The sequence below is a fragment of the Rhinolophus ferrumequinum genome, chromosome 15 (genome assembly GCF_004115265.2).
Source record: "Rhinolophus ferrumequinum isolate MPI-CBG mRhiFer1 chromosome 15, mRhiFer1_v1.p, whole genome shotgun sequence".
Taxonomy (NCBI): domain Eukaryota; kingdom Metazoa; phylum Chordata; class Mammalia; order Chiroptera; family Rhinolophidae; genus Rhinolophus; species Rhinolophus ferrumequinum.
The window spans coordinates 27,355,771-27,381,069 of record NC_046298.1 but is presented as its reverse complement, the minus strand read 5'-3'; the positions used below and the strand labels follow the sequence as shown (position 1 = coordinate 27,381,069).

Below are 25,299 nucleotides of genomic sequence, written 5' to 3'. Positions count from 1 at the left end.
ACAAAGGAAATGCTTTAATGTCAATGTATAACAAACCTTAAATGTTGCAGTAAAACTAAAAGAAGAGAAACAAACCCCCTCCCCACAACATATACACACAAAGCAAAACAAAAATTGCTGAGAGCCACATAATTTAGACTTATGGGGCTTTGTTGTTCATGTGGCCCAACCAACCCTCCTTTATACGTGAGGAAACTAAGTCCCAGAAAAGTTGTCCGATGTCTCCACTCCACCTTCACTAGACCAGCTTTCTCTCAAAAAACGAGAAGGGGAAAATTGCCATTTTTATTGTTGGCTGGCTCATCAAAGGATCCAAAAACCTTGGGACTCTTCCTCTCCAAACTAATATTCCAACAGATACCTAGAAAAACCCAAATTCTCAGAAGTGAATACAGAACCAGAACCCGTACAAAGCTACTTTAATGTTACTACAAAATCACACAGTAATTCATTTTCAAATCCTTCTTGCATACATTACTCCACAAGAACCACAGCTCTTGAGAGAAAGGAGTCTGAACTCCACATCAGACCAATGGGATTGTGCCAGAATCAGAAAAGCCTCAGACATGAAGCAAAGCAAACTTTGCAATATTCAGAAGAAAGAGAAATTTCCTGTAAGCCTCAGGGAACATTCCCAGAAGGTCTCAGGGTTGCTGAGAAAAGAAAGATTCTGTAAGTCGTTTTATTCATGAATTAAACTTCATCATTCTTAAAGGTCATTGGCTACATTTAGATTTAGTTTTACCAACAAACCAAAGGAAAAAATGTTATTCAGGGGTCAGAATGAGGAAAAGCTGGGAAGAGGGTGTGTTGCAAAAGCAGCATCCCACTTAGTGAGCTGAGTGAGGGGCTATGAAAGGTCCTGCCTGCCTTCTGGTAGCATCTGTATCCTAAGGTTGCATGACACATACTCTAAACAACCTTTTTTCAGCTTATTAGGGTTTGTTGCTAAAGTTGCGTTTCCTGGCTTTCTCCCTTTATACTAAAAGTCCTTCTAGAGTGGTGTGATAACTAAGATTTTCAGGAGGAAAAACAAATGCTAAACCAAAGATAAAGCACAGGAAAAGATTAAACCAGTAAGTAAGATAAACCATTAAGTTCTAGTATCCTCGTTATAAGTCACTAATGTCCACTGAGCCCCATTTTCTGATTTGGAAAGTAACAAAATTGGACTATAGGAAATCTGAAGTCCCTTTGGCTAAGCTACTTTGATTGGCAATATTTCACACCTAAATTACTGCTACCATGTTTCCCGAAAATAAGACCTAACTGGAAAATAAGCCCTAGCATGATTTTTCAGCATGACATCCCCTGAACGTAAGCCCAATGCGCCTTTTGGAGCACAACTTAATATAAGACCTGGTCTAATTTTCAGGAAAACACAGTATTATAAATAAGTTAACATTTCACATTACTATTCTCGTTATGTGTCACCATGTCACAAGTGAATACCTCACCTTTCCTAATTCATTAGATATAACAGTGCATACTCTCATCATTATAGACCTATGTGCAGACCTGTGAGATGTTCAAAGCACCATTACATATTCCTTTACAGGGTTGGTCAAAGATTCAATGAGACAGAGACACATTTTATCCGTCATTTGTCAGACTAGTGAGCTGAAGCCAAGAGCAAGTCATCGACCAGAACTCACAGCTATAAAAGTAAAAGCTGGAAGGAGAAAGCAGGTCCCATGCTCTTCTCAATTAGGGATAATTGAGAAGAAATGGAAATGTAACAGAGCCACCCTCTAATGTCCAGTCTGCGGTGGTAGCAAGGCGGGCAGTCACTCATTCAACACATTTGCTAAACCACCAGGCACTGTTCTTTCTGGCTGCCAGGGACGCAATAATGAACAGAAGAAAAATCCCTGGCCTCACTGCGCTTACATTGTGGGTGGGGAAGATCAACAAAGTAAACGCGTAAAACATAGGGTACATTAGAGCTGTAAGTGCTATGACGAAAAATACAGTATGAAAAGGGGATAGAGTGCATGTATTTAGGGATTTCCAATTTTCTTCTAAGCCGCCTGGATGCCACTTAAAGAACTACAACAACAATAATGCATTCTTAGAGTAGTTTTCCTAACATTTCCCCAACGCTCGGAAGACTGCGGCTTGCTGATCCCAATTTGAGATTGATTGCTCAAACCTCTGAACTGCCAGCTATGAGCTGTTCTGTTGGCAATCAAATCCCCAAGTAACAAAGACTTACCTCCCCCCCCACCCTGGCCCCCACCACCACCTTTAAATCCACAAAGAGTGCAAATGGATTTACAAAAGAGAGAGCCAGGAGAAGTTACAGGAGCACTTGAACTGCTTCCGAGTGAGCACAAATGTCTACCTGATGCGAAGGTTAAGATGTGGTTTGTGTGCTGAGTTCTGTTAGGACAGAGCATTAAGAATGCAGTACACATGATTTTGCTTTTTCTGACCTATCAATTCTAGCCACTCTCTACTATTATTAGTCTATATTTAACCAGCTTACTGGGCAGTTTCTCTACCTTTTAGCATTTTTTTTTTCTTTTATTAAAAGATCAACCCAGTTTGCAAGAAAGTCGCTGTAAGAAAAGTTAACAGCCCCCTGAAAGATCTGATACACTTAGTTAAGCATTTATCTTATCAATCTTTAATCTGGTTAGTTGAGATGGCAAATCAGGTTAAGCTTTGTTTTACTCAAGTTTTAAAATGTCCTCTGAGTGGCTAAAATCTCCTGGTCCTCGAGTTGTGACCACATCCGGAGAATTACAGTAAGTCTTTTAAAATTCTCTATGTCTATAACACACAGCCCTAATTTTAAACGGAATTCCCACGAGTGGAAAAAGCACGTTTGACAAGAACGTTGGCCTTGGGGGTCAGATCGCCTGTCCCAAGGAGAAGATCCAATAGGGTTTTCCCTCTGCCCACACCCGATGTGGAAGTTGTTTGTTTGCCTTCTCCGCGGGAGGGGCGCTCCGGGCCGCCGGCCCCGCCGACAGCGCGTCGGTTTGGAGGCGAACGGCCGGCAAACTTCAGCCGGGATCGGTCGGCGGGGCCCGGCGGAGGGGGGCGGCTTTTCCCCGGCGCGGCCTCGCCCTGCTCGCGGATGCGGGTCGCGGGCCGGCCCAGGACGGCGTCTGGGGGCCTGCGGGGCTCGGAGGCCCGGGCGAGCGCCGGGCTGTGGGAATCGGAGGACAGATGTCGAGGGGATTGCGGCCCCGGTACAGGGTCAACGCCAGGGGGACAAGGGACCCGTAAGGCGCTCGACCTGGCGGTGGGCGAAGCCACCGTAGCTGTCCTGGGGGCCCGGCAGGGCTCTGCCGGGAGGGACCCCGCGCTGAGCGGTGACCAGGGGGACCCCGGCGGCTGAGGGGTGGGGACACGACTCCGGTGCCACGCCCGGCCCGCCCCGCCCCTGGGCTCCGGGCAGCGCGGCCCCGCCCGGCCCCCTCCTCACCTGATGTACGGACTGGCCGCCGCCAGGATGTTCTTCTGCACAGGGATCTCCTCACCGTCGAGGACCAGGTGCGCGTCGCAGAAGCGGGACTCCTCGCGGAACGAGCTGAGCGCTCGCAGCAAGCGCGCGGCGTGCTGAGGGTCGGACACGGCGCTGCTCTCGGCCATCGCGGCGCCCGCTAGTCAGCGGGCCCGTCCCGCTCCCGACACTGACCGGCAGGACCCCTGGAACTGTCCACGTCCGGCGCGCGCCCCGTCTGCACTGCCCGCGCGCGCGCGCACCCGCTTGGCCCGGCTCAGAGCACTCGATGAACAAGCGGGAGCCCCCTGAACGCGCCTGCGCCATCCGTAGCTCGAGGAGCCGGTGCCTTTAAGGAGCCGCTGCATTGCGTCATTTCTCCGCGACGCCCCCACGCCCTCGCTCCCTCCTTCTCGCCCGCCGTCGCCGGAGGCGGCCAATCAGAAGCCTCGTTCCTCCGTGGGACCCTCCGGTCCTCACCCCCGCGCAGCCAGGGGCTGTCGCCAGCTAAGAGTGATCTCTGCGGCGTTGGAGGGGTGTGCGGGCAGACTAGGACTTTGTGGGTAAGCCGGTAGCCTCTGTAGCCTCGAGTCTCGGCTCTTCCACTCGCTAGCTGTGTGATCATGGGTAAGGTGCCCATCCTCAATTTCTCCTGCAAAATGAAGATGACAGGCTGTGGGCTAATGTGCGATAACGCATGTAAGCAAGGGCGCAGTAGGTGTAGCTTTCGTTATGTATGAGAGAAAAACGGTTTCCCAGGCAAGAGCACAGAGACTCTAAGAAACAGGCCCTGAAAAGAGCGTTTTGGTTGCGGCCTAGAGAGGTGTCGCAGATGAAGCAGGAGAAGGAAGCGGCAGGTCTTACATCTTGCAGGGTCTCCTTGGCTGTAGGAAGGAGGTTGGTCTTGCTTCCTGTAGGTGTTCTGAACCATGAAGGGGCTTGAGCAGGGGTTTTTCTAACGATCACTCAGCTGCTGCCTGGAGAATGGGGTTGGGGCGGGGGTGCTAAAGGCAGAATGATGCTGAAATATTGCAGTACTTGAGGGAAGGGAATGGTGGTCTGGGTGGAAGGGGGATGATAGAGGTGGACAATAGTGGATAGCTCTAAAAGACTAGACAGAATTGTGAGGGAGGGGAGTCCAGGATAACGTTGAGTAATTAACTGCGGGGATTTTGATACCGTTTAGCGAGAGACAGGAAACGCTGAAGGGATGGAAGGAAGCTAGAGAAGCCAGATGTTCAGTTTTGACGGAAAGTGACTCTGGGTCAGCTCTGCCTGCAGGGCAAGCCCTAGACGTTTGAGGTTGCCCCAGAGGTTGCTCAGGGCACGTGGGAATGTGAAATATAGCCACCATTTTGTAATGTACTCAATAAGGTTCTAAAGCATTGGCAATTTTATGAGGACCAAGGACCAGAAGAATGTGGTCAGCATTCCAGATAAGGCAGGATGGTGTTTTCACTAGATCAGCTCAGTCTTTTCCTTCACCCAAGGCTCCAATGAAGTCTTAGGTCTTGATCCTGAACTACCCAAGGCTTTGGAGTCACTGGCAGGAATGAGAGTAGTTAACTCTGGTAGTGTCACTGGCAGAAGAATAGATGGAGAGAAAGATGTTACTAGTGGAAGGTCCAGACACTTCCAGTTCCTTCTTCAAATGCAGCTCAGTATGGGTAAAATGATAAAAATGTCTAGGATTGGCTTCAAAACAAAAGGAAGGGATAAAGGGAAGCGGTTGGGGGTATAGATGAATCAGAAGTGGTTACTAATTGTTAAAGCCAGATTATGGGTGCATGGAGCTTTGTTGTACTAGTCTCTCTATTTTTGTGTATGTTATAAAATGTAGTAAGTAAAAAAAAAAAAACAAGATAAGCAGCTCGAGCTTTTCCATAATACCTTTCCAGTATCTCTGGGAGTAGTCGACACTCCTCTCTCCAAGTTGTTTCTGTACTTTGAACATTGCTCTGGCAGGAAACTTATTGTAATGGGTTTATTGATCTGTCTCACCTACTTGTTTGTATATTTTAGTGTGTCTGAATTTCCAAATGCTAAGCACAATGCCTGGCCCTAGCCCAGTGCTCAGTGAATGTTGGATGGATGGAGGAATTAAAAAAAATTGTGAATACCAGGCAGTTAATAAATGTTTTCTAAATTGTACCCTCTGTTCTTAGTTTATTTGTGTTTGTCTTCTTTCTCAGCTGGGTTGTTGGGGTCAAAAATGATATGTATGACAGAGAGAGTTATCTACACAATGTAGGTATTTGATAAATACTTATTGATTAATTGCTTGGAATGCTGTTCTATTCTTCAAATGTCAGAGGTTCCAAAACAAAACAAAGAGCTCAAATAACAGACTCATTCTCATGTAACCAACCAGTTATCCTAGAATGGGAGTGTTGCCTTAGTTGAAGTAACTGGAGGTACGTGGGGATTAGTCAGGCAGGCTCTTCCTGGTAGACGTTAACCTTCTCTGGTGTTTTGACAGAAGAAAGGAATGGGAGGACGTGGGCAGAGGACGTAGACAGACCAGCGTCACTCATGGGAAAGGTAGTTGCTGGTGTGAGAGCGTCACCTATGCAACAGGCAGCTGATCAGCAGAAGACCTTGTCTGTGCTTTCAATACCACCCCCACTGTTTGCAGTATTTCCCACCAACCCACCGGTCTGAATAATTCACATTCATCCTTTAAAACCCAGCTCACACATGACCTTCAGGGAACCTCCAACCAGTTTCTCAGGACAGAGTCCCGTGCTCTGCCATGTTCTTGCTTTCTGTGTTGCACTGACTGCACTGCACTGTAATTAATTGATTTGTATTATATGTTGGTTTCTGAGCTCCTCCCGGGTGCTTAGTAGGTGGCCCCTGATACTTTTGCACAATTAGTTAGAGGTAGCAAGTTGAGTAATGGAGCAGTGGAGGCAGGATGTAACACAGTACGGGCAGGTGGGATTACAGGGAGCTGAAGGACACACACCCTGTCCCCAGTGGGAGGCTGCTCCTCAGCTGATTGCTCCATGGACTACGAGCCCAATGGTGCCAAATCCAATGACTTTTCAAGAGATCTGAAAATTCAGATTCACATGTTGAACATCCCAGTTTTTCAACATTAGCCACTAATTCGATTTGGGAAATAAAGACGCAGCATATGTCTGCAGACAGGATCTGGCTTTAATTCATTTCCCATCAATCAGAAACCCATCTTGGTTTACTGAGAAGGGAGTAGACAATCAAAAGGACACTAGGCTCAGTAAAAATGGTTGAGTTGAACTCAGGTGCCCCAAGAAAATTCACTGTGGTGGTATAGGGAAGCAAGAGGGCCTGATTGTGGGAGGAATGATTTGGAGGGCAGAACCTACCCTTCCATCTGCTGTTGGAACCACTCCTGATTGGGCTATGGACTGTTTTGTAGCCTTTCTTGATATTGCTCAAACCGAGCCGCCCTTGACATTGTTTATGGCCATCAGAATGGTGTATTTGGTGTTATTGTCTCCCTACATTCCATAGATGTAAGACATCAGCTGTTGTGAAACGTGTAATCTAAGAGATGTGATATTGTCCCAGCAGTTTCTGTCTCTGGTGACTATAACTGTCCCCTTCTGATTTAGAGGCTAAACAAACCCCCAGAGAGAGGACTTGGTTTTTTTCGTTTTGTTTTGTTCTGTTTGTTTTTGTTCTGAAGACTACAAAGGATGTTGACAAGATATTAACAGTAATTCATTGAACAGATACTAAGCACCTGCTATAGGGTACATGTTGCAGATAACAGTGATGGTAAAAACACAGTTACCTCAGTGGTATCATTGTAGAGTTTTTTTTCTCTCTCTGCTTTTCTGGTCCTGTATCATTTTTACAATTAGAAAAAAATAAGAAAGTAGTTTCCACTTGCAAAAGCAAAACAAAAAATATATTTGCTTAAAAAATGATCCATCAAAGAAGAATTATCTTAGGTTTGGGGTTGTATTTTTTAATAAATGTCAGAAGGTGGAATAAGAGTCCAGTAAAAGAACTAATACAAAGAAAAAAATTAATAGTTTGAAAGTTCTTTGGAGATCTTAATATCCGATGGATTCATTTTATTGAAGAGAAAACTGAAGATGAGCGAACAGCTCTGTCAAGGTCGTACATGTGACCTTGTTGGGTGGAACAGACAGGCCCAGAGCTTCTGCCTTCCAGCCCTATAAGCTTTTCCATTATGCCAAGTTGTTGACTCTTCGTAAACGTTAATTAGGTTGAGACAGTCTATTCTGATTCATTTTAAGGCGGTCTTCAACTATTTTATTGGATAAATTTGTCATTTGTCCAAATCTATATATAGCTCCTTTCTTTCTGACAATTTAAGCTCTTCCAAATCGCTGAGTCAGACAACATCACAGTATTTATAACTCTTGAGAGTTGCTTCTATATATTTATACAATATTCAGAGAAGTGTCGCAGAAACACGTGAACTAATTAAGCTGTAATGAAGGTAGAGACTGCTTCTGTCCAAATCCATGCTGTGTTGCCTAGCACTCAGCATAGTACCTGACAGGCACTCAATAAATATTTGCTGAATGAATAACTGTTAATGGGTAGGGAGAACTGAGAGTTTTCTATCCACAGGGATTAGTTCAGATGTTGTTTTTCATAATTCCCCACCAAACTCCAGGCTGGTATATAGCTAACAGCCTACTTCAGCTGAATATCTAATAGATACCTGCAATATAACATGTCAGAAATAAACTTCTGATATTACCCCTTAAACTTAATAACTCCCCCAAATAAATGGCAGCATCTTCATTTACCCAAACTTAGGGACATTCTTGACCTCTCTCTGTCTCTCACACCCTCCATCCAATTCACCAGCAAACCCTGCTCTTCTGTAGACTGTCTCCTGAATCCAGCCTCATCTCACAACCTCCACTGGTTCTACCCTGGTCCAGCCAGCCACCAATTAACTCCATCTGGACTCCTGTAATAGCCTCCTAGCTGCTCTCCCTGCTTTTCCTCTTGCCGCCTTTTGAGTTCTTTCTCCCCATAAGTTAATCAGATCAAGTCACTTCCCAGTGCAAAACCCTCGACAGGCTTCCCATCAATCTTAGGGGAATAAACAATCCAAAGTCCTTACCGTGCCTTACAAAGTCCTGGGTGATCTGGCCTTGTACTTCCTCTGTGACCTCTTTTCCTAGCACACTCCTCTCCCTCAGGGTGCACTAGCCAAACCAACCTTTTTGCTCTTCCTTGAACAGGTCTCTCAGATGCCCACCTCAGGGCCTTTGCACTGGCTGATTTCTCAGCCTGGAAGTCTCTTTCCTCATATTCTCATAACTTGCTCTTTCCTTCTACTTAGATCACAGCTCAAATGTCAACTTCTCAGAAAGACTTTTACTTATCCTTCTGTATAATACCTCCCTTTAAACCGCTTCATTTTTCTTCACTGTATTTAATCACTACCTAAAATTATACATGTTTACTTGTGTAGTGTGCGTCTCTTCCTACTGTCATATAGGGTTCATGAGGTCTGGCGGGGACTTTCTATTTTATTTATCACTGTATCCCCAGTCTCTAGAACAATGCATGGCATATATTATGTGCTCAATAGATAATATACTTACAGAGAGGGAGGGAGGGAAGCAGGAAAGGGAAGAAGAAAGAACAAATCTTCCTGGACCTTTTTATCCCTTGCTGTCTAACTTGACATCACCAACTTGGAGGAAGATGAATCATCAAGAGTGATTCAAACAACCTGAAATGAAACTTCCAAACCTGACATGGTCAGCATATAACAGCTCTGGACATAGGTTGCCCCAGTAACTTTTCTTTTTATCCTCTCCATCCTTTCTTTTTTCAAATTAATGAATTTTGTTCTTAGTTTCAGGTGTACAAAACAACATAGTGATTAGACATTTACACACCTCACAAACTGATAACCTAACAAGTCCACTACCCATCTGACACTGTACATAGCTATACCATTGACTATATTCCCTATTCTGTACTTTATATCCCATGACTATACACTTTTTAAAATTACAGTTGACATTCAATATTATTTTATATTAGTTTCAGGTATACAGCATAGTGGTTAGACATTTATATAATTTATGAAGTAATCCCCCTGATAAATCTAATATCCATCTGACACTATACGTAGTTTTTACAGTATTATTGATTATATTCCCCATACTGTGTTCAGATCCCCGTGACTCTTGTAACTATCAATTTGCACTTCCTAATCCCTTCACCTTTCTCATCCATCCTCCACCCCCTCCCATCTAGCAACCATCAGTTTTTTCTCTGTATCTTATGAGTCTATTTATGCTTTGTTCGTTCCTTTATTCTGTTCTTTTGATTCCAAACATAAGTGAGATCATATGGTATTTGTCTTGCTCAGTCTGACTTATTTCACTTATCATAATATTTTCTAGGTCCATCTATGTTGTTGCAAATGGTAAGATTTCATTCTTTTTTTAAGGCAGAGTAATACTCCATTGTATAAACGTACCACAATTTCTTTATCCAGTTGTCTGGTGTTGGGCATTTCAGTTGTTTCCATATCTTGACTATTGTGAATAGTGCGGCAGCAGACATAGGGGTACATAAATCTTTTTGAATTAGTGTTTTGGATTTCTTTGGATAAATACCCTGGAGTGGAATTGCTGGGTCATAAGGTAGTTGTTTTTAATTTTTTGAGGAACCTTCATACTGTTTTCCATAGTGGCTGCACCAATTTGCAATCCCACCAATAGTACACGGGGGTTCCCTTTTACCCACATCCTCGCCAACACTTCTTATTTGTTGGTTTATTAGTGATAGGCATCCTGACAGCTGGGAGGTGATGTCTCATTGTGGTTTTTATTTGCATTTCCCTAATAGCTAGTGCAGTTGAGCATTTTTTTCTTATGTCTATTGGCCATCTGTATGTCTTTGGAGAAATGTCTGTTCAGGTCCTCTGCCCATTTTTAAATTGGATTGTTTTTTTGGTGTTGAGTTGTATGAGTTGCTATATGTGTGTGTGTGTGTGTGTGTGTGTGTGTGTGTGTGTGTATACACACACACATATATATACAAATATATACATATATATATACATAAATTTTGAATATTAACCCCAGTAACTTCTTTCAAACAAGTACAGTGCAAGAAACTTTATTTTTCTTCTTCAAGAAAAGTACCACTTTGCACTTGTACCCTGTAAATTTATTTTGCATATTGTGTGTTGTTTATATACCCGAAAGCATGTAAAACATACTGAATTTTTGTCCTCCCCCTCGAATTCCAGACAATACATTACTGGGTGTACAATGAGCTGGTTTATTCTGCAGAATTTATATTGTGCAAGTAATTTGCCTGCTCCTCAGACCTGTCTAAATGTCTGTGAAGTCATCTGAATTTCTTTAATTCATTGGATTTCCTCACTGCCTCCCCCGGGTCTCTTTCCTCTATCCTCGGAGACTCCAGTTAAGTTACTCCACTTCTTGAGTTTCTCCCTCTGTAAAACTGGGATAATCATAGTAACTTCTAGAGAGTGGTTGTGAGGATTAAATGAGTTGGTACTAGCAAAGCACTGACAACAGGGTCTGGCATATAATAGGTGCTCAATAAAGAGCAGGTGCTGTTATGTTTATCACTGCTATCATCACCACCGTCGTCACCCTGGTTTTAATGGCATCCTTGCCCAGCTCAGGACTTATTAGCTTCTAGTTGACTTTCAAGTTGAAAGCTAGTCTCTTCCCCTCTAGTCAGGGCCCCACCAGCTACCTCATCTCCAGGTCTGGGTTCCTTTATTCTGTTCTTTTGATTCCAAACATAAGTGAGATCATATGGTATTTGTCTTGCTCAGTCTGACTTATTTCACTTAGCATAATATTTTCTAGGTCCATCTATGTTGTTGCAAATGGTAAGATTTCTCTCACTTCTCGTTTCTCACATTTCAATTTCCTACTCCAGCTCTTTGAACATCCCATTTTACTCCTTTTTCTCCCATTCTCCACCATTTAATTTTATTTTTTTAGTATTTAAATTCATCTGATATTTTCGGAAATAGGTTAGACCTCTTTAGCCAGCCAGTTTTGAAACTAATTAACACTTTAATACATTATCTTTTAAAAACGTCCTATTGAGGTATAACATACAGTCAAGTATGCAGCTCCATGAGTTGTTCCATATGTATACACCTGTGAAAGCACCAGGTGATTCATGGATAAAGAGCATTTGCAGTAACTGAGAAGTATCCTCAGGTCCATTTCCAGTCAACGCCTCCCAAAGGAAACCACTGTTCTGACTTCTTTTGCTATTGATTGTATTTTCCAGTTCTTGAACATTTGCATTTAGCTTTTTTCACTCAATACAATGTCTTTGAAATTCTTCCATTTTGTTGCTTGTAGCAATAGCTGGTTCTTTATTACTCTGACCATACCTTTGTGTGAATGTGCCACAATTTATTTATGCATTGTTCTGTTGATGGATGTTTGGATTATTTCCAGTTTGGGGCTATTATAATAAAGTTGTTATAAACATTCTTAAACAAGTGTTTGGGTGGATATGTGCATTATTTTCTCTTGTGGATGTGTCTGAGTTCAGTTACTGGGTCACAGGGTGAGTATATGTTCAGCTTTAGCCGATACTGCCAGTTTTCCAAAGTGGTTGTACCAAATTCTACTCCCACCAGTCATGTATGAGAGTTCCAGTTGCTCCACATCCTCCAGTAATTGGTGGTGTCAGTCCTTTGATTACCCATTCCGGTGGGTGTGTAGTGGTATCTTGTTGTTTTTATTTTAATTTACCTTATCTTCTTGTTTTGATTTAATAAATAACGATGTTGAGCACCTTTTTATATCCTTTTTGACCACCTGGATAACTTTTAAGTGCTGTGCCAGTTTTGCATCATTTTTAAAAATTGAATTTCAAATTGATTTTTAGGAGTTCTTTATTATTATACATGGAAACACAGATTTCTTAATCTGTGGCTTGCCTTTTCACTCTCTAAATGGTGTCTTGGATGAACAGACATTCTTAATTTTAATGAAGTTCGAGTTATCAATCTTCGCTTTTATGGCTAGTGCTTTTTCATGTTCTGTTTGGAAATCTTTACAATCATGATGATATTCTCCTGTGCTTTCTTCTAGAAGGCTTTTTGTTTCTTTCACATTTAGGTCTCTGATCCACCTCAAATACATGCATTTTTTTTAAAACTCCAGCTCAAAATTCAATTATTCAGAGAGTTATTCATTCATTCATTTATTCATGCTTTTAATCACTCATTCATTTAACAGAATTTTTAAACACCTACCATACATCAGGCACTTGTGGAAGAACAAAAGCAATTAGAATCAACATTTAAGGAACTTCTAGGCTAGTAGGGGAAATGGTGAGACTAGCACATAAACAATATCTAGAAAGTAGTAATTTAGTTGGAAAATATATGGCCTAATTATTCAAATATACCACCCAGAGTCATTTCCTCTTTGAACATAGGCAGGTAGATTCCATTCCCTACGTGCCAGTGATCCTGTCTGTCTCATCCTTCATTGGTCCCCAATTTCCTCCAGGTAAAAGTCCAAATCCCTGATCCTGGCACATGAGGGTGTCCCACCATCCGGCCCCTTCCTGCTTCTCTACCCTCATCTTCTAGACCCCCCATCTTCCATCCCACACCCTCTGCACAGACCATGTGAATTCCTGAACAGGATAAGCTGTTCATCCTGCCAGCTCTTTGTATCGGCTTTCCCTCTGCCTGGTTTTCTTCTCCCATGACTTTGATGCCGAAAAATCTGCCCGCTGCTGCAGCATCACCTCTGTGCGGCCTCTCTATCTCACTGTTTGTGCCTTGAAATCTACTTCTGGAGCCAGACTGTTAGGTTTGAACCCTACTTTCCAGCTCTGTGACCCTGAGCATATTCCTCATTGGGGAATTGTGGTTCCTATTATCTATGGTTTTGTGCAGAATAAATGAGATTATCTGGGTACAATTGTTTAGCATAGTGTCTGGCACATAGTAAGGGCTCAGTATATGTTCACTTAAAATAGCCAAAAAACAAAAAAACAGTCACAACCGTCACACTAATGACATTTATCTGTTAACATTGGTCTTTTCGCTAGACTGGAAATCAGAGATCACTTCCTTAATTTTTCTGCGATTGTCACTGCTACTAGTACCCATCTGTGGAGTTCTTATTCAGTGCAGTTCCCTGGGCAGGGAGCTTTATGTCCATCACCTAAAGAATCTTTATAGCAACCTACAAGACAAGTATTAGGATCTCCATACTATGGTTTAAAAAACCAAGACTCAAGAGAGGTGAAACCCTATCTATCCCATGTTCCCCTGTGGAGAGGCCAGGATTTTGACTCCTGACTTTATTGCAAAGTTTGTGAGCAATTCATCACATCTCCCTGCCTGGCAGCTACACAAGTGAGCTCGATAAATATTTGATGAATAGAACTGAATCTAATAAACACAGGACCTACGCAAGTTGGGTAGAAAGGAACATGGATTTACCTGTGCTGCTAAAATTCTGAACGTGACCCTGAAAGGCCAAGCAATCAGAGACTGAGACCCTTCTGGCAAAGTAGATAGCATCTAGAGCAGGTGCTTTCAACTTTTCCATCTTGGGAAACGGCAATTTCAACATCGATAATTTGTACTTTGTGACTTCAAGGTGTGCTCTTTAATTGACACAATGCTACCTTTCCAGAGGAACAGGTTGTCACTTTTCACAAAATTTGCCCTATTTAATGAAACTTTGTTGTCTAATTACCTGCCATTTCCTCTATTGCTATATTACAGTCCCAAGCTTTTACAATGCTGTGCCAAGAGTCTTAGGAAGATCGTTTTCAAGCAGATTCAGGAAGCTTGACTCCTCTAGCTCAATTATCAATGTCTTGAGAGCTGGGACCACATCGTATCCATCTGTGTCTCCCAGGGCACCTTACTTGGGTAGGCAGGAATTCAGTAAGTATTTGCAAAATTCAATGTCTGTGTACTTTTTTCCTGCTGGGTACTGGGCTAGGCCTTGGGAGGGAGAAAGGAAGAATCAGATTCAGATCTTGCCCTCCAGGAGCTTCTAGTCCAACCCAGGAGATAAGGCTCAAACATGAACCACAAACATCTGACATGGGAAATGGGGTGTGTGGTGAGGATTGCAGCAGAGAGCTGCACTGGAGTATACCCCCTCCCAAAGCTTCCCTTGTACTTAAGGGTTGCTGGGAAGTTCTTTGACATTAAAACAAGCATGGGCATAATATGGAGTACACCGTAACAGGCGCATGATTTTAAGGTCAAACTTTTCAAGGTGCTGTATTTGGTAACCCATCCCTCTGCCTTCCTCCTGGGCCACGGGGCTCCCTCTCCTCTGTCCCTAAGAGAGTTTTGGTGGGCGGTCATGAGGAGTATTACCGTTGGCATCAGACGGAACTAGGTTTTCAATCAGGCTCTGCTCCCTCACGTTCCCGCGGTGTGATTGTGAGCAAGTGGCCTGAGCTCTCTGAACCTCAGTTCATGAGTTTTATGGGGATTAGGGTTGAATATAAAGCTTTTGTCATGCACATATTAACTTTTATGCATGTTGTGAGGAAATAAATGTTCATGGGAGGATGAGTAGATGGATGGACAAAGAGGATGGATGGATGGATGAACAAGTGGGTGGATGGGGGATAGATGGACTGACGCACGGATGGATGGAGTAGGGAACAAGCCAGTCTGCTGCCACATAGCAAAAAAAGGCACATATTCCCTTTGTCATTAATACTTTGCAATTCTTTAGCATTTGGTACCCTTGAAGCACTTTCATATTCACACAAAAATCAAAGAAAGTAGAGCCATCCCAGTTCTACCTATGAGAAAAATTGAAGCCTCAGGTAATGCCCAGAGTCTTGCAAAAACTGAGATTGATCAACTTGAGATTTGAAACAGCACCTGGCTCAGCCTCTTTAACACAATAACTTAGGGACTTGTTAAGGGGGTAGGGATAGGGAGACGAGGCCGTGCCTTTCAAATGACTGCCTTTCCTTTCCAAGCCTGTTGTACAGCCTGTTGATTTGAGCTGTACGTCATGAGTCACAGAATCACAGAATCCACTCAGTTACAGCAGGGCACAAGTTCTTCACTTTCTCTGTTAAGAAGCCGATACAAGCTGTGGACTCTACTCTCCTTGAGAACATACATACACACAAAACTTCACATGCTATATGTGGAAACCCATGGGCACCCTGAAGCCCCTCCATCATGCCCCCTCGGGTGCTCAAGACCCCTGTGTAACAAAAATCCTGAGCCTGACCAACTGCAGAAACCGCAGACTCATTACCTGTAGACAGACTAGTAAAAACAGTATAACCCTACATAGCAAACCGCAGCAACGTCGGCCAGGGACCGCATACCCTCCCCACGCTGCAATCATCTGAAGGCAGAAAAGTTTATCCTTCAATAAATATACAAAGCCAAGCCATCCATTTCCCTCCCAGACTTTCACAAGTTTTGATGGAGATGAGAATTGAAGTCATCTGTGTTTTAGAGATCCAAACCGCCAGAGCGTTAATGGAACAGGGTGGAGACTTGTGAACAGGATAAAACATAGGTTACCTAGAATCAATTGGCTTCACCACAGGCAGCGACTCCTTGTCATGAAACCCGAGATCGGCCATGAAAGATAGAAAGATAAGGAATCAGACTCGTAGCTGAAAGGAAACTTGAGGAGGCCATTCATACACACATTCAGCACTTGTGTATTGAGCAGCTGTTATGTGCCAGGCACTGTTTTAGACCCCTAGGATACATCTGAGACTAAAACAGAAAAATCCTTGTCCCGAATGTAATCCTTGAGCTTACACGCTAGTGAGGAAGATGGACAAACACCAGTAAATGTAATAAATAAGTCAATTGTATTGTATGCCAGAAGGCAAAAAATGCTGGGGGGTGGGAGTTGGGGGAGAAAGGAAGTTAAGCAGGACAAAGGGATCCGGAGTATGAGTGAAGCAAGTTGCAACATTAAAATAGGGTCAGGAGATCTGCACTGAAGGTAAGATTTGGGTGAGATATGAGCAAGACTTGAAGATGAGGAGACCACACATGTTGCTATGGCGATTCCTGAAAGGGACGCGCCAAGAGAATGCCAATAACAATACTAAAGGGCTAACATTCACTCAACAAATATTCATCGTGTGCATTAAGAGCTGGGTGCTTCTGGTAGGCTGAGGAATGGCCCCCAAAGACACCCAGGTCCTAATCGCTGGAACCTGTGAATGTCACCTATATGGCAAAAGGGACTTTGCAGATGTTATAATAAAGGTAAGGAATTTGAGATAGGGAGATTATCCTGGATTATCCGGCGGCTCATAAATGTAATCATAGGGTCCGTGTAAGACGGAGGCAGAGGGAGATTTAAATACAGACGGGAAGAAAGTGATGTGACGCTGGAAGCAGGGGGAGGAAGGGTGATGTGTGGGCCAGGGAATAAGGAAGCTGGAAAAGGCGAGGAAACAAGACTCTCCCGAAGAGCCCCCAAACGGACACCCTTCTGACACCTTGATTTTATTCCTGTAAGAATCATTTTGGACTTCTGACCTCCAAAACTGTCAGACTAAATCTGTGCGGTTTTACACCCCCAGGTTTGTGGTCATTTGTTACAGCAGCAATAGGAAACTCATACGCCTGATTGCAGACAAGGGTGTGGTAATGAAACAAAGTGATACACAGTACCCCTTTTTCACATCAGTCCTAGGAGCCGTTGTTACATGAGGCCGTGTAAGTCAGAGACCCTGTTCGTTAACGATCTGAGGGTCTTCTGGTCATGCCCGATTAGACTGGGTTTGTTGTACAATCACTGTTTTGGGTGGGCCAAGGATCTGCTTATGTCATCTCTGATGCCCACGGTCACCTGGGTGGACTGGACTACTGTGGGTGCCTGGGAAGCCGAGCCCTTCTTCCTCTCTCACCACACAAGGCATAAGGCTCTTCCCAAAGAGAGGAGGAGCCTCTTTCATTTAAGGGCACATGAGTAGCATCCTCTTCATGAACTGCCCACACAATCTTAGCCAACTTAGATGTGGTGATTAAGTGGCAGGCACTTCTTCTAAAGGCTTTAAGAACATTATTTAATCCTCACTGTAGCCCTGTGAGGTAGGTCTGGTATTACCCTCACTTCCCAGATGAGGGAACAGAGGCACAGGGAGGTTAAACAGCATGTCAAAAGTCATAAGACTAGTAAGGGTGGGAAGCCAAGATTTAACTTCTTATCTGCTTTTAAGGCTCATTAATAAAATAACTAAAATTTATTGAGCAACTACTATGTATCAGGCACCTTTCATTTAAGCTTCCTAGCAACTCTTTGAATGAGGGACAAGTACTATCTTTATTTTATAGATGATGAAACTGAGGCACAAAGAGGATCAAAAGCCAGGCCAGGCAGTGAACCTGCAGGTCCTGTTCTCATCTACTGGGCTGTCCTTTTATTAAGTACCTACTTTAAACCAGGCACTGTACGAAGCCCCTAGGATGAAGAAGTGAGTAAGAGTAAGGCAATTAAACTAGTAGAGAAGAAGTTGGTCTTTGGAGTCACAGGAACCATCTGTGTGATCTTGGGCAAGTTACTTAACTGTTCTGATACTCAGTTTTCTCGTCCATAAAATGGGAATGGTACCAGGGTTGCTACAAGGATTACGTGAGAACCAGGATGTGAAGTGCTTAAACAGTGTTTAGCACAGCGTGAGTTGTCAATACACGTCAGCTGTTCTATTATTATTATAAGAAGAAGAAAGCTCAGTTCCTGGCCTTAAATAGAGAAGAATGCACAAATGATACAGATATTAATCTCAATGGTAATTTCCAAAACCCTGAACTAGGGTAAGGCCTCTTGTTTGCCCAACCCAAGTGGTAGACTGAAAGGAAAATTGGAACCCGTCCATGCCTTTCCCTGTTCTGAAGACACCTACCAGCTTTCCCACTTCCTGAAATAGGGCAGGATATCTAGGGACATCAGTCACTCTTGGCTCTTCTGGAATACAGTGGATGTACTTAAAGGAAGAAAGTACTAGAAATTCCTACCTGTACGTATGACTCTGAATTGAGCACTTATATGCTGGACTTCCCCGGAACTTCACCAGGACCCAGTGATGAAGATGGAGGAAGATTTCCTAAATCTCCAGTGCAGAAGGAGCCATGGGAGTCACCACTGACTGAGGATTCCATCTTGGTTTTCTGGTCTGTGAACCAAGGCCTTGCTGGAACCAGTAGAGAGCTGCCCCACAGTTGCTTCTTGCTGGTTGAAGGAAACATCTCCTAAGGAATTAAGGAGAAAAAAGAGCTACTTTTCTTTTTTCCTGACGGAAAGATGTATCAACCCTAAAAGGTGACTTTTATGCTGGGACAACTAGATATCCATATGTAAAAGAATGAAGTGGGACCTCTGTCTCACCCTATATACAAAAAATTCATTCAAAATGGATCATAGACTTTAATGTAAGTGCTAAAACTATAAAATTCATAGAAGAAAACATAGGAGTAAATCTTTGGGATTAAGCAATGGTTTCTTAGATTTACACCAAAAGCAGAAGAGATAAAAGAAAAATTAGATAAATTGGACTCCATCAAAATTTAAAAACATTTGTACTTCAACAGCACCATCAAGAAAGTGAAAAGACTACCCACAGAATAGGTGAAAATCTTGCAAATTATATATTTGATAAGGGACTTAAATCCACAACATGTAAAGAACTCGCACAACTCCACAACAGAAAGACAGATACATACCCCAGTTTAAAAATGGCAAAGAATTTGAGTATTTCCCCCCCCCAAAAGGTACACACATGGCCAATAAGTACATGGGAAGATGTTCAATATTATTATTAGGGAAATGCAAATCAAAACACAGTGAGATACCACTTCATTTTATCTAGGATGACCAAAAAAACCCAGCAGACAATAACAAATTAGGGAGGATGTAGACATACATTGCTAGTGGAATTGTAAAATGGTGCAGCCACTTTGAAAACCAGTTTGGGAGTTTCTCAAAATGTTAAACATATAGTTATCATATGACACACCAATTTCACTCCTAGGAATATACTCAAGAGAAATGATAACGTGTCCACATAAAAACATACATGAATGTTCACAGCAGCATTATTCATTATAGCCCAAAAGAGGAAACAACCCAAATCTATCCAGTGATGAATGAATAAACAAAATGCGGTCTATTCATACAATGGAATGTAATTTAGCCACTAAAGGAATGAGGTACTGATTTATGCAACAACATAGATGAAACTTGAGCACATTATATTAAGTGAAAGAAACCAGTCACAGAAAAAACCCATGTTGTATGATTCCATTTGTATGAAATGTCCAGAATAGGCAAATCCATAGTGACAGAAAGTGGATTTTTTATTGGCTAGAACTGGTGGGGGAGGGATGCAGAATAAGGGATGACTTAATGGGTACAGGGTTCCTTTTGGGGGGTTGTTGTGCAGGGAGTTATGCAGGGTCTCTGGTCCCGCTCCCCACATAAGAACGCAGGACATGGTGAGCCCAAAAAGGAACACCCACGGAGCCATAGGTAGGGGAGTCATACCACTATAGTCTCACTGGCGGCTGGTTGGAGACACAGAAGGCAGGAGCCACACTGTCCGCAACCCGCCGTCCACTTGTCTCTGCCAAACAATCTCACTTGCTAGCAATCCGCTTCTCTGCAATCCACGCTTGCTAGCTCAGCCACCATCTTCTTGCCAGCCCCCATTTTCTACTAGCATAGCCACGACAGTTATATTAGTTGTCAATGGCTCACTGGTTACGGATGAAGGCCAACTAGCTACAGCTGATGGCCATCCAATCACAGTTGATGGCCATTTACTACCCGAGTGAGCACCTTTCCACGTGAGGCCGAGAGCCTGGAAACTGCACTCCTGGCTCTGTCCCCACAGGGGTGATGAAAATGTTCTAAAATTAGACAGTGGTAATAGCTACACAATTTTGAATATGCTAAAAACCACTGAATTTTATACTTTTGTGGGGACAGAGGCCCAGAAAGCAGTTTCCAGGCTCTCAGCCTCACATAGAAAGGTGCTGGCTCAGGTAGTAAATGGCCATCAACTGTGATCAAATGGCCATCAGCTGTGGCTAGTTGGCCGTCAGCTGTAACCAGTGAGCCATTGTCCACTAATATAACTGCCGTGGCTAGGCTAGCAGAAAATGGGGGCTAGCAAGAAGATGGTGGCTGAGCCTGCAAGCGGCACAGTGAGGGTTGAGAATTGTGTGACTCCTGTTTCCTGTGTCTCCAACCCAGCCGCCAGCGAGAGTCTAGAGATATGACTCCCCTACTTATGGCTCCGTGGGTGTTCCTTTTTGGCATCACCATATCCCGCGTTCTTATGTGGGGAGCGGGAGCAGAGACCCCACAGGCCGCCTGCACGACACATGGTGCAGCGAGCAGGGTCTCCTGCACGACAACTTTAAATGAGTGGATTTTATGTAAATTAAATCTCAAAAAAAGTATTATTTTTTTAAAAAATGACTGTCAGTCTTTGAAGAAGCCATTGGAGAAATCTTAATTCCAATTCTATTTCTTACTGGAGCACAGATAAATTGGGGGTCTGGTTGAACCTGGCTTTCCTATGGCCCACCTTTTACTCCACAATTCAGTTTTTCCAAGTTTACCATGTTGTCTCCTGGTTCCAGGCCCAGGTTCTGCCTCTTTCTTTATTGGGAAATTCGCGCTACACCTGCTTTGTTCATTCAACCCACATCCACCTCCAAATCCTCATCCCAAGCTGCACCCTAATCCTACAAGGACCAGCACCTTGCCAGCTGCTTCCTCCGGCCACGCACGCAGCTCCTGATGGTGTACCCCTCTAGGGAGGCTTTCTTGATCACCAGGAGAAAAGACTGGCTCTTCCCCACGATGCTCCCACAACCCTCTTTGCTTGCCTCATCCGAGAAAGTGCCTAGCTTCTTGGCTGGTGGTTGACCTTAAGGAGTTGTTTCCTGATGCAGCCCAGCAGCCGGTACGGTCAGGCCCGTGTGCGTCTGCACCTGGCCTCTGAGTCTAAACGCCCAGAAGGAAGTTGGTGTTGAGACCACAGTTCTCACCACTGTTGGATGATGAGGAAGGTGGTGATGACTTTTGCGTCTGCGTGTCCGGATTTGCCACGGGAAAGACTTCTCATTTAAAAACCACCCAAACAGTCTTAAAACAACTTAAGAAGCGATCAAAGGTGTTTGTATTTAACCTGGACCAGCAACTTCCTTAGCCCTCGGTAACTTCGGTTGGGAGGAAACGAGCACGAGCCATTGTAATGCTGACGTAGCTCAAATGCACTTCGATTTTTTGTGTGAGTTGACTTGCTCACGTATATAGGTCCAGCTTATTTCTGAATGGGAATCCTTAGAGAAATCCTTAAAGGAAAAATTTAGTGTGTTGGAAAATATTTGAGGGCTTCCCGTGTGCCCGACGCTTGCATGTTAGAGGACTTGTGAAAGATTGTGGCTTTATCATAGCAATAAACACATGTGGAGTGATTTTTCCTGCAGAACTTCCTGGTCACGTATTCCACCCACATGAAGTGTAACGAGGAAGGCTTGAGGGTAAGATGAGCTGTCTTGTGGTGCCCTCAAGAAAGGCGCATGCGTCTTAACTCCTGTGGCATTTCGAGCTAATTACCCTGGCCTGTGTGTGAAATGCGATGGAATTGAAGACCAAGATAAATCGGATATCCTGGCATCGATTGACCTTTGGTGTTTTTGAAACTGAGAAAAAAAGAGTTGGTGTGCCAAGTTTCCTCATCAGTCAGGTATTTCACCTCTCATCTTAAACAAGGTAAACAAACCACAGACATATTTTTCTTCCCTGCAGAACTGCACCCTCTTTCATGATTAGGTCTGGGTACTGTTTGGCAATTGGAATTGAGTAGACTCGAGGTGGGGAAGCATTTTTTAATGCCACCCTCTTCTCAAATATTTAAAGTAGAACAGTGAGTGAGTTGAGTGACTGCCACGTTTGTCACAACTCTTTCCCATCCCTGCCACCTGAATGCAGACCTCAATCATACTTTTCTCAGGCCACCCTAGTTGACATTTCCTCCCAATGCATCTTGCAGAGGCTGGAGGTGCTGAGATCCCCGAAGGAAATTCTGACGAAGGGTAGGTGGGCTTCATTCTGCCATCTCCAGAATTTGGGTTTTGTTCAATGGGATCTATAAGCTGAGGGTGAAATGGAAATGCTGGTATGATAGAGGAGGTTTTGAGGAGCCAACAGGGGAAGAGACAGAGGAGAGCCCAGGGAGGGCAGGAGAGAGGAGCCTTCGTGGGCATTTCGTGTGCTGTCATTGGGTTTCACGTATGAACTGTTTTCCTCATCTTCCCAGGAGAAATTCAGTAAAATATCCATTTCTTGTTGGCACATTATCGAGTCGAATCTGTTTGTTGAGGAGATTCATTCACTCAATCCAACAAATATTTATTGAAAGCCTACACCCACCAGGCAGTGTTCTAGGTGCTGAAGATAAAGTAGTGAATAAAAACACACCCCACATGGAACAACTTGGATGAATCTCCAAGGAATTCTGCTGTGTGAAAGGAGCCAATCCCCAAAGGTTAACACTGTATGATTCCATTTATATAACATCTTTGAAATGGCAAAATTTTAGAAATGGTGGTTGCCAGGGGTTAGGGACGGGGTGGTGGTGGGAGAGGGGTAGGTGTGGTGATGAAAAAGCAACACGAGAGATCCTTGTGCTGACGTACTTATTCAGCATCTCGACTGTGGTGGGAGATCCAGGAACTCACACACATGACAAAATTGTACAGAACTACACACACACACACACACACACACACACACAGAGTACAAGTAAAACCGGGGAAATCTGAATAAGGTCTGTGGATTGAATCAATGTCAATATCCTGGTTATGATATTGTACTGAAATGTTAATCATTGTGGGAAACTATAGAGTCCACGTGGCGTCTCTTGTATTATTTCTTAGAACTGCACATGAATCTACAATTATTCCGATAAAAATTTGAATTAAAAAGAAAAAAACAACTCCCTGACCTGCTGGAGCCTACATTTGAGTGGAAGCTAAACATGGCTTCAGGGTGGCTGCAGGGCAAAAGCCAAGACCATCTGCCCCTTCTGGGGTATATCATGTGCTGTCACCAGAGATTCCTTCTTATGCTGAAGACCGAATCCTCGCTGCTGACTGAATGAAATCTAGACTCGGGAGGAGCCAGGTACAAGAATAAGGGTGGAATCCCAGCTCCCCTAACCCCATCACGTGGGTACCTGGGAATTATCTGGACTTTGTCTCTAAACCCTGCACCAGGCACCCATTAGACTATAAAGGTGAGACTCAGATGTCCCTGGGCTCCCAGTACTGACACAGGAGCCTGCTTGGCTCGCTCCCAGCTTCCTCCATCCCTACCACCAAGCTCCTTCCACCTCTGCGTCAAATGCCTGGTCTACCCTGACAGCACATTCATCTTGGAGAACCTTCTTTCCTGTACAGACACGGGCGAAGCTTCCTGCTCGGGTTCTCAGCATCAGGCAAGAACTCCTCATGCCGGCCCTGGCCTGGGACTCAATCCTGGCTACTACCCCCCGGCCACGGCCAGCCAGGTCAGTATCCATCCCTTACCCCTCCTGTAAAAGGGGGCTGATGCCCACAGCAATCTGCTGAACCTTTGGTTGTACAGGGAGCCACCTAGCTTGCTACCAACCATCCAGCTCTGCCACTCTATTTTATTGTCTAAGAAGACAATAAAGAAGAACTTCAGAGGAAAGAAGCCATGTAAAAATAAAATAAGGTCTGAACAGACTTTCAAGTTTTTATTATTTTACATTATGTCATGCCTTGCATGGAATGACGACAAAGCGACATGCCTTCCCGGCCACATAATCTACTAACGGCATGATTGAGAAAGCTAGAACTCTGAGATGCACAACCTAAGCCACTGGAAAGAAGGGAGAAAGGGAAGGGACTGAAGCGGGGAGAGGACGGAGCAATGGTAAGTATTTATCGGTCTCTTCTTTAATGTGTCAGTGGTGGGTCATTCTAAGAACAATGGATATGTGACAATACAATTCCTCATTCATGGTGATGGAAAGGGGCTTTCTTAGAAGTGCGAGAGCTGATCAATAAGTATTTGACTTCCAAACAAGGTTTTTATGGCCAAAATAAAAGGAAAGAAAAGATACTGATAAACTCTGTCTCCATACCTTGGTCTCAAAGCAAACACCAAAAGAATAAACACGAAATGAAAGGAAACCCCTCCACTCCACCCAGGCAGGGATGAAATCTTGGGTCCTGCGGGAGCCTACCAGTGGGGCTGTTTTCCTCAGGGCCTCGAGCCCGTCAGATGCGTGAGGGCACGTGGCAGTCTGAAGCCTTGTCCTAGACTTCCTGGGAAGGGACCTGCTTCCTCGAGTCCACGTCTGCATCTGGGATGAATAACCCGTGGAGATCCAGGTGCATCTCTACATCAACATACGCGCGAGCCAGTTCTGTAAAACTTTTGGCATCCAGAATAAGCAGAAAAGGCGGCTTTTGGGGATCAGAAGTGACAATGGCTGATAAGATAAGTCCTTTGGGGAAACAAAAAGAGACACTTTGTAAAAGTGCAGCCTTGAACCTCCTCCAGTGGGAAGGATGGGTTTCTTAGCTATGTCTCCCTGTCCTCTTTGAACATAAGTATCGAATCAAAACAGAAGGGAAGTGAATTTGATATTTTGTGTAGGCAGAAGGGTAAGGCCAGGGAACGAGGAATCAGCAAACCTGCTTCCAGCCCTGGCTGGGCCAGTCCCTTTACCTCTCTGAACCTCAGTCTCTTCATCTGTAGAGTGGGGATAAAGTTCCCTACCTTCACAGGGTTGCTTGAGAGGAGCTCTTACAT

At 44.0% G+C, this 25,299-nt stretch overlaps 2 protein-coding genes across 3 annotated transcripts in view; both read right to left on the bottom strand.

The window, feature by feature from the left end:
- Nucleotides 1-5,577, bottom strand: part of GAN (gigaxonin) — a 60,203-nt gene extending 54,626 nt beyond the window's left edge. The window contains exon 1 of the mRNA XM_033127865.1: nucleotides 3,437-5,577. Within this exon, the coding sequence (XP_032983756.1) occupies nucleotides 3,437-3,603 (167 nt within the window). The 5' untranslated portion in view covers nucleotides 3,604-5,577. The remainder of the gene's footprint in view (nucleotides 1-3,436) is intronic.
- An 18,632-nt stretch (nucleotides 5,578-24,209) lies between these two features.
- Nucleotides 24,210-25,299, bottom strand: part of BCO1 (beta-carotene oxygenase 1) — a 33,761-nt gene continuing 32,671 nt past the window's right edge. For both annotated transcript variants that reach the window (XM_033129348.1, XM_033129349.1), the window contains one exon: nucleotides 24,210-24,991. In XM_033129348.1, the coding sequence (XP_032985239.1) occupies nucleotides 24,801-24,991 (191 nt within the window). In that variant the 3' untranslated portion in view covers nucleotides 24,210-24,800. The remainder of the gene's footprint in view (nucleotides 24,992-25,299) is intronic.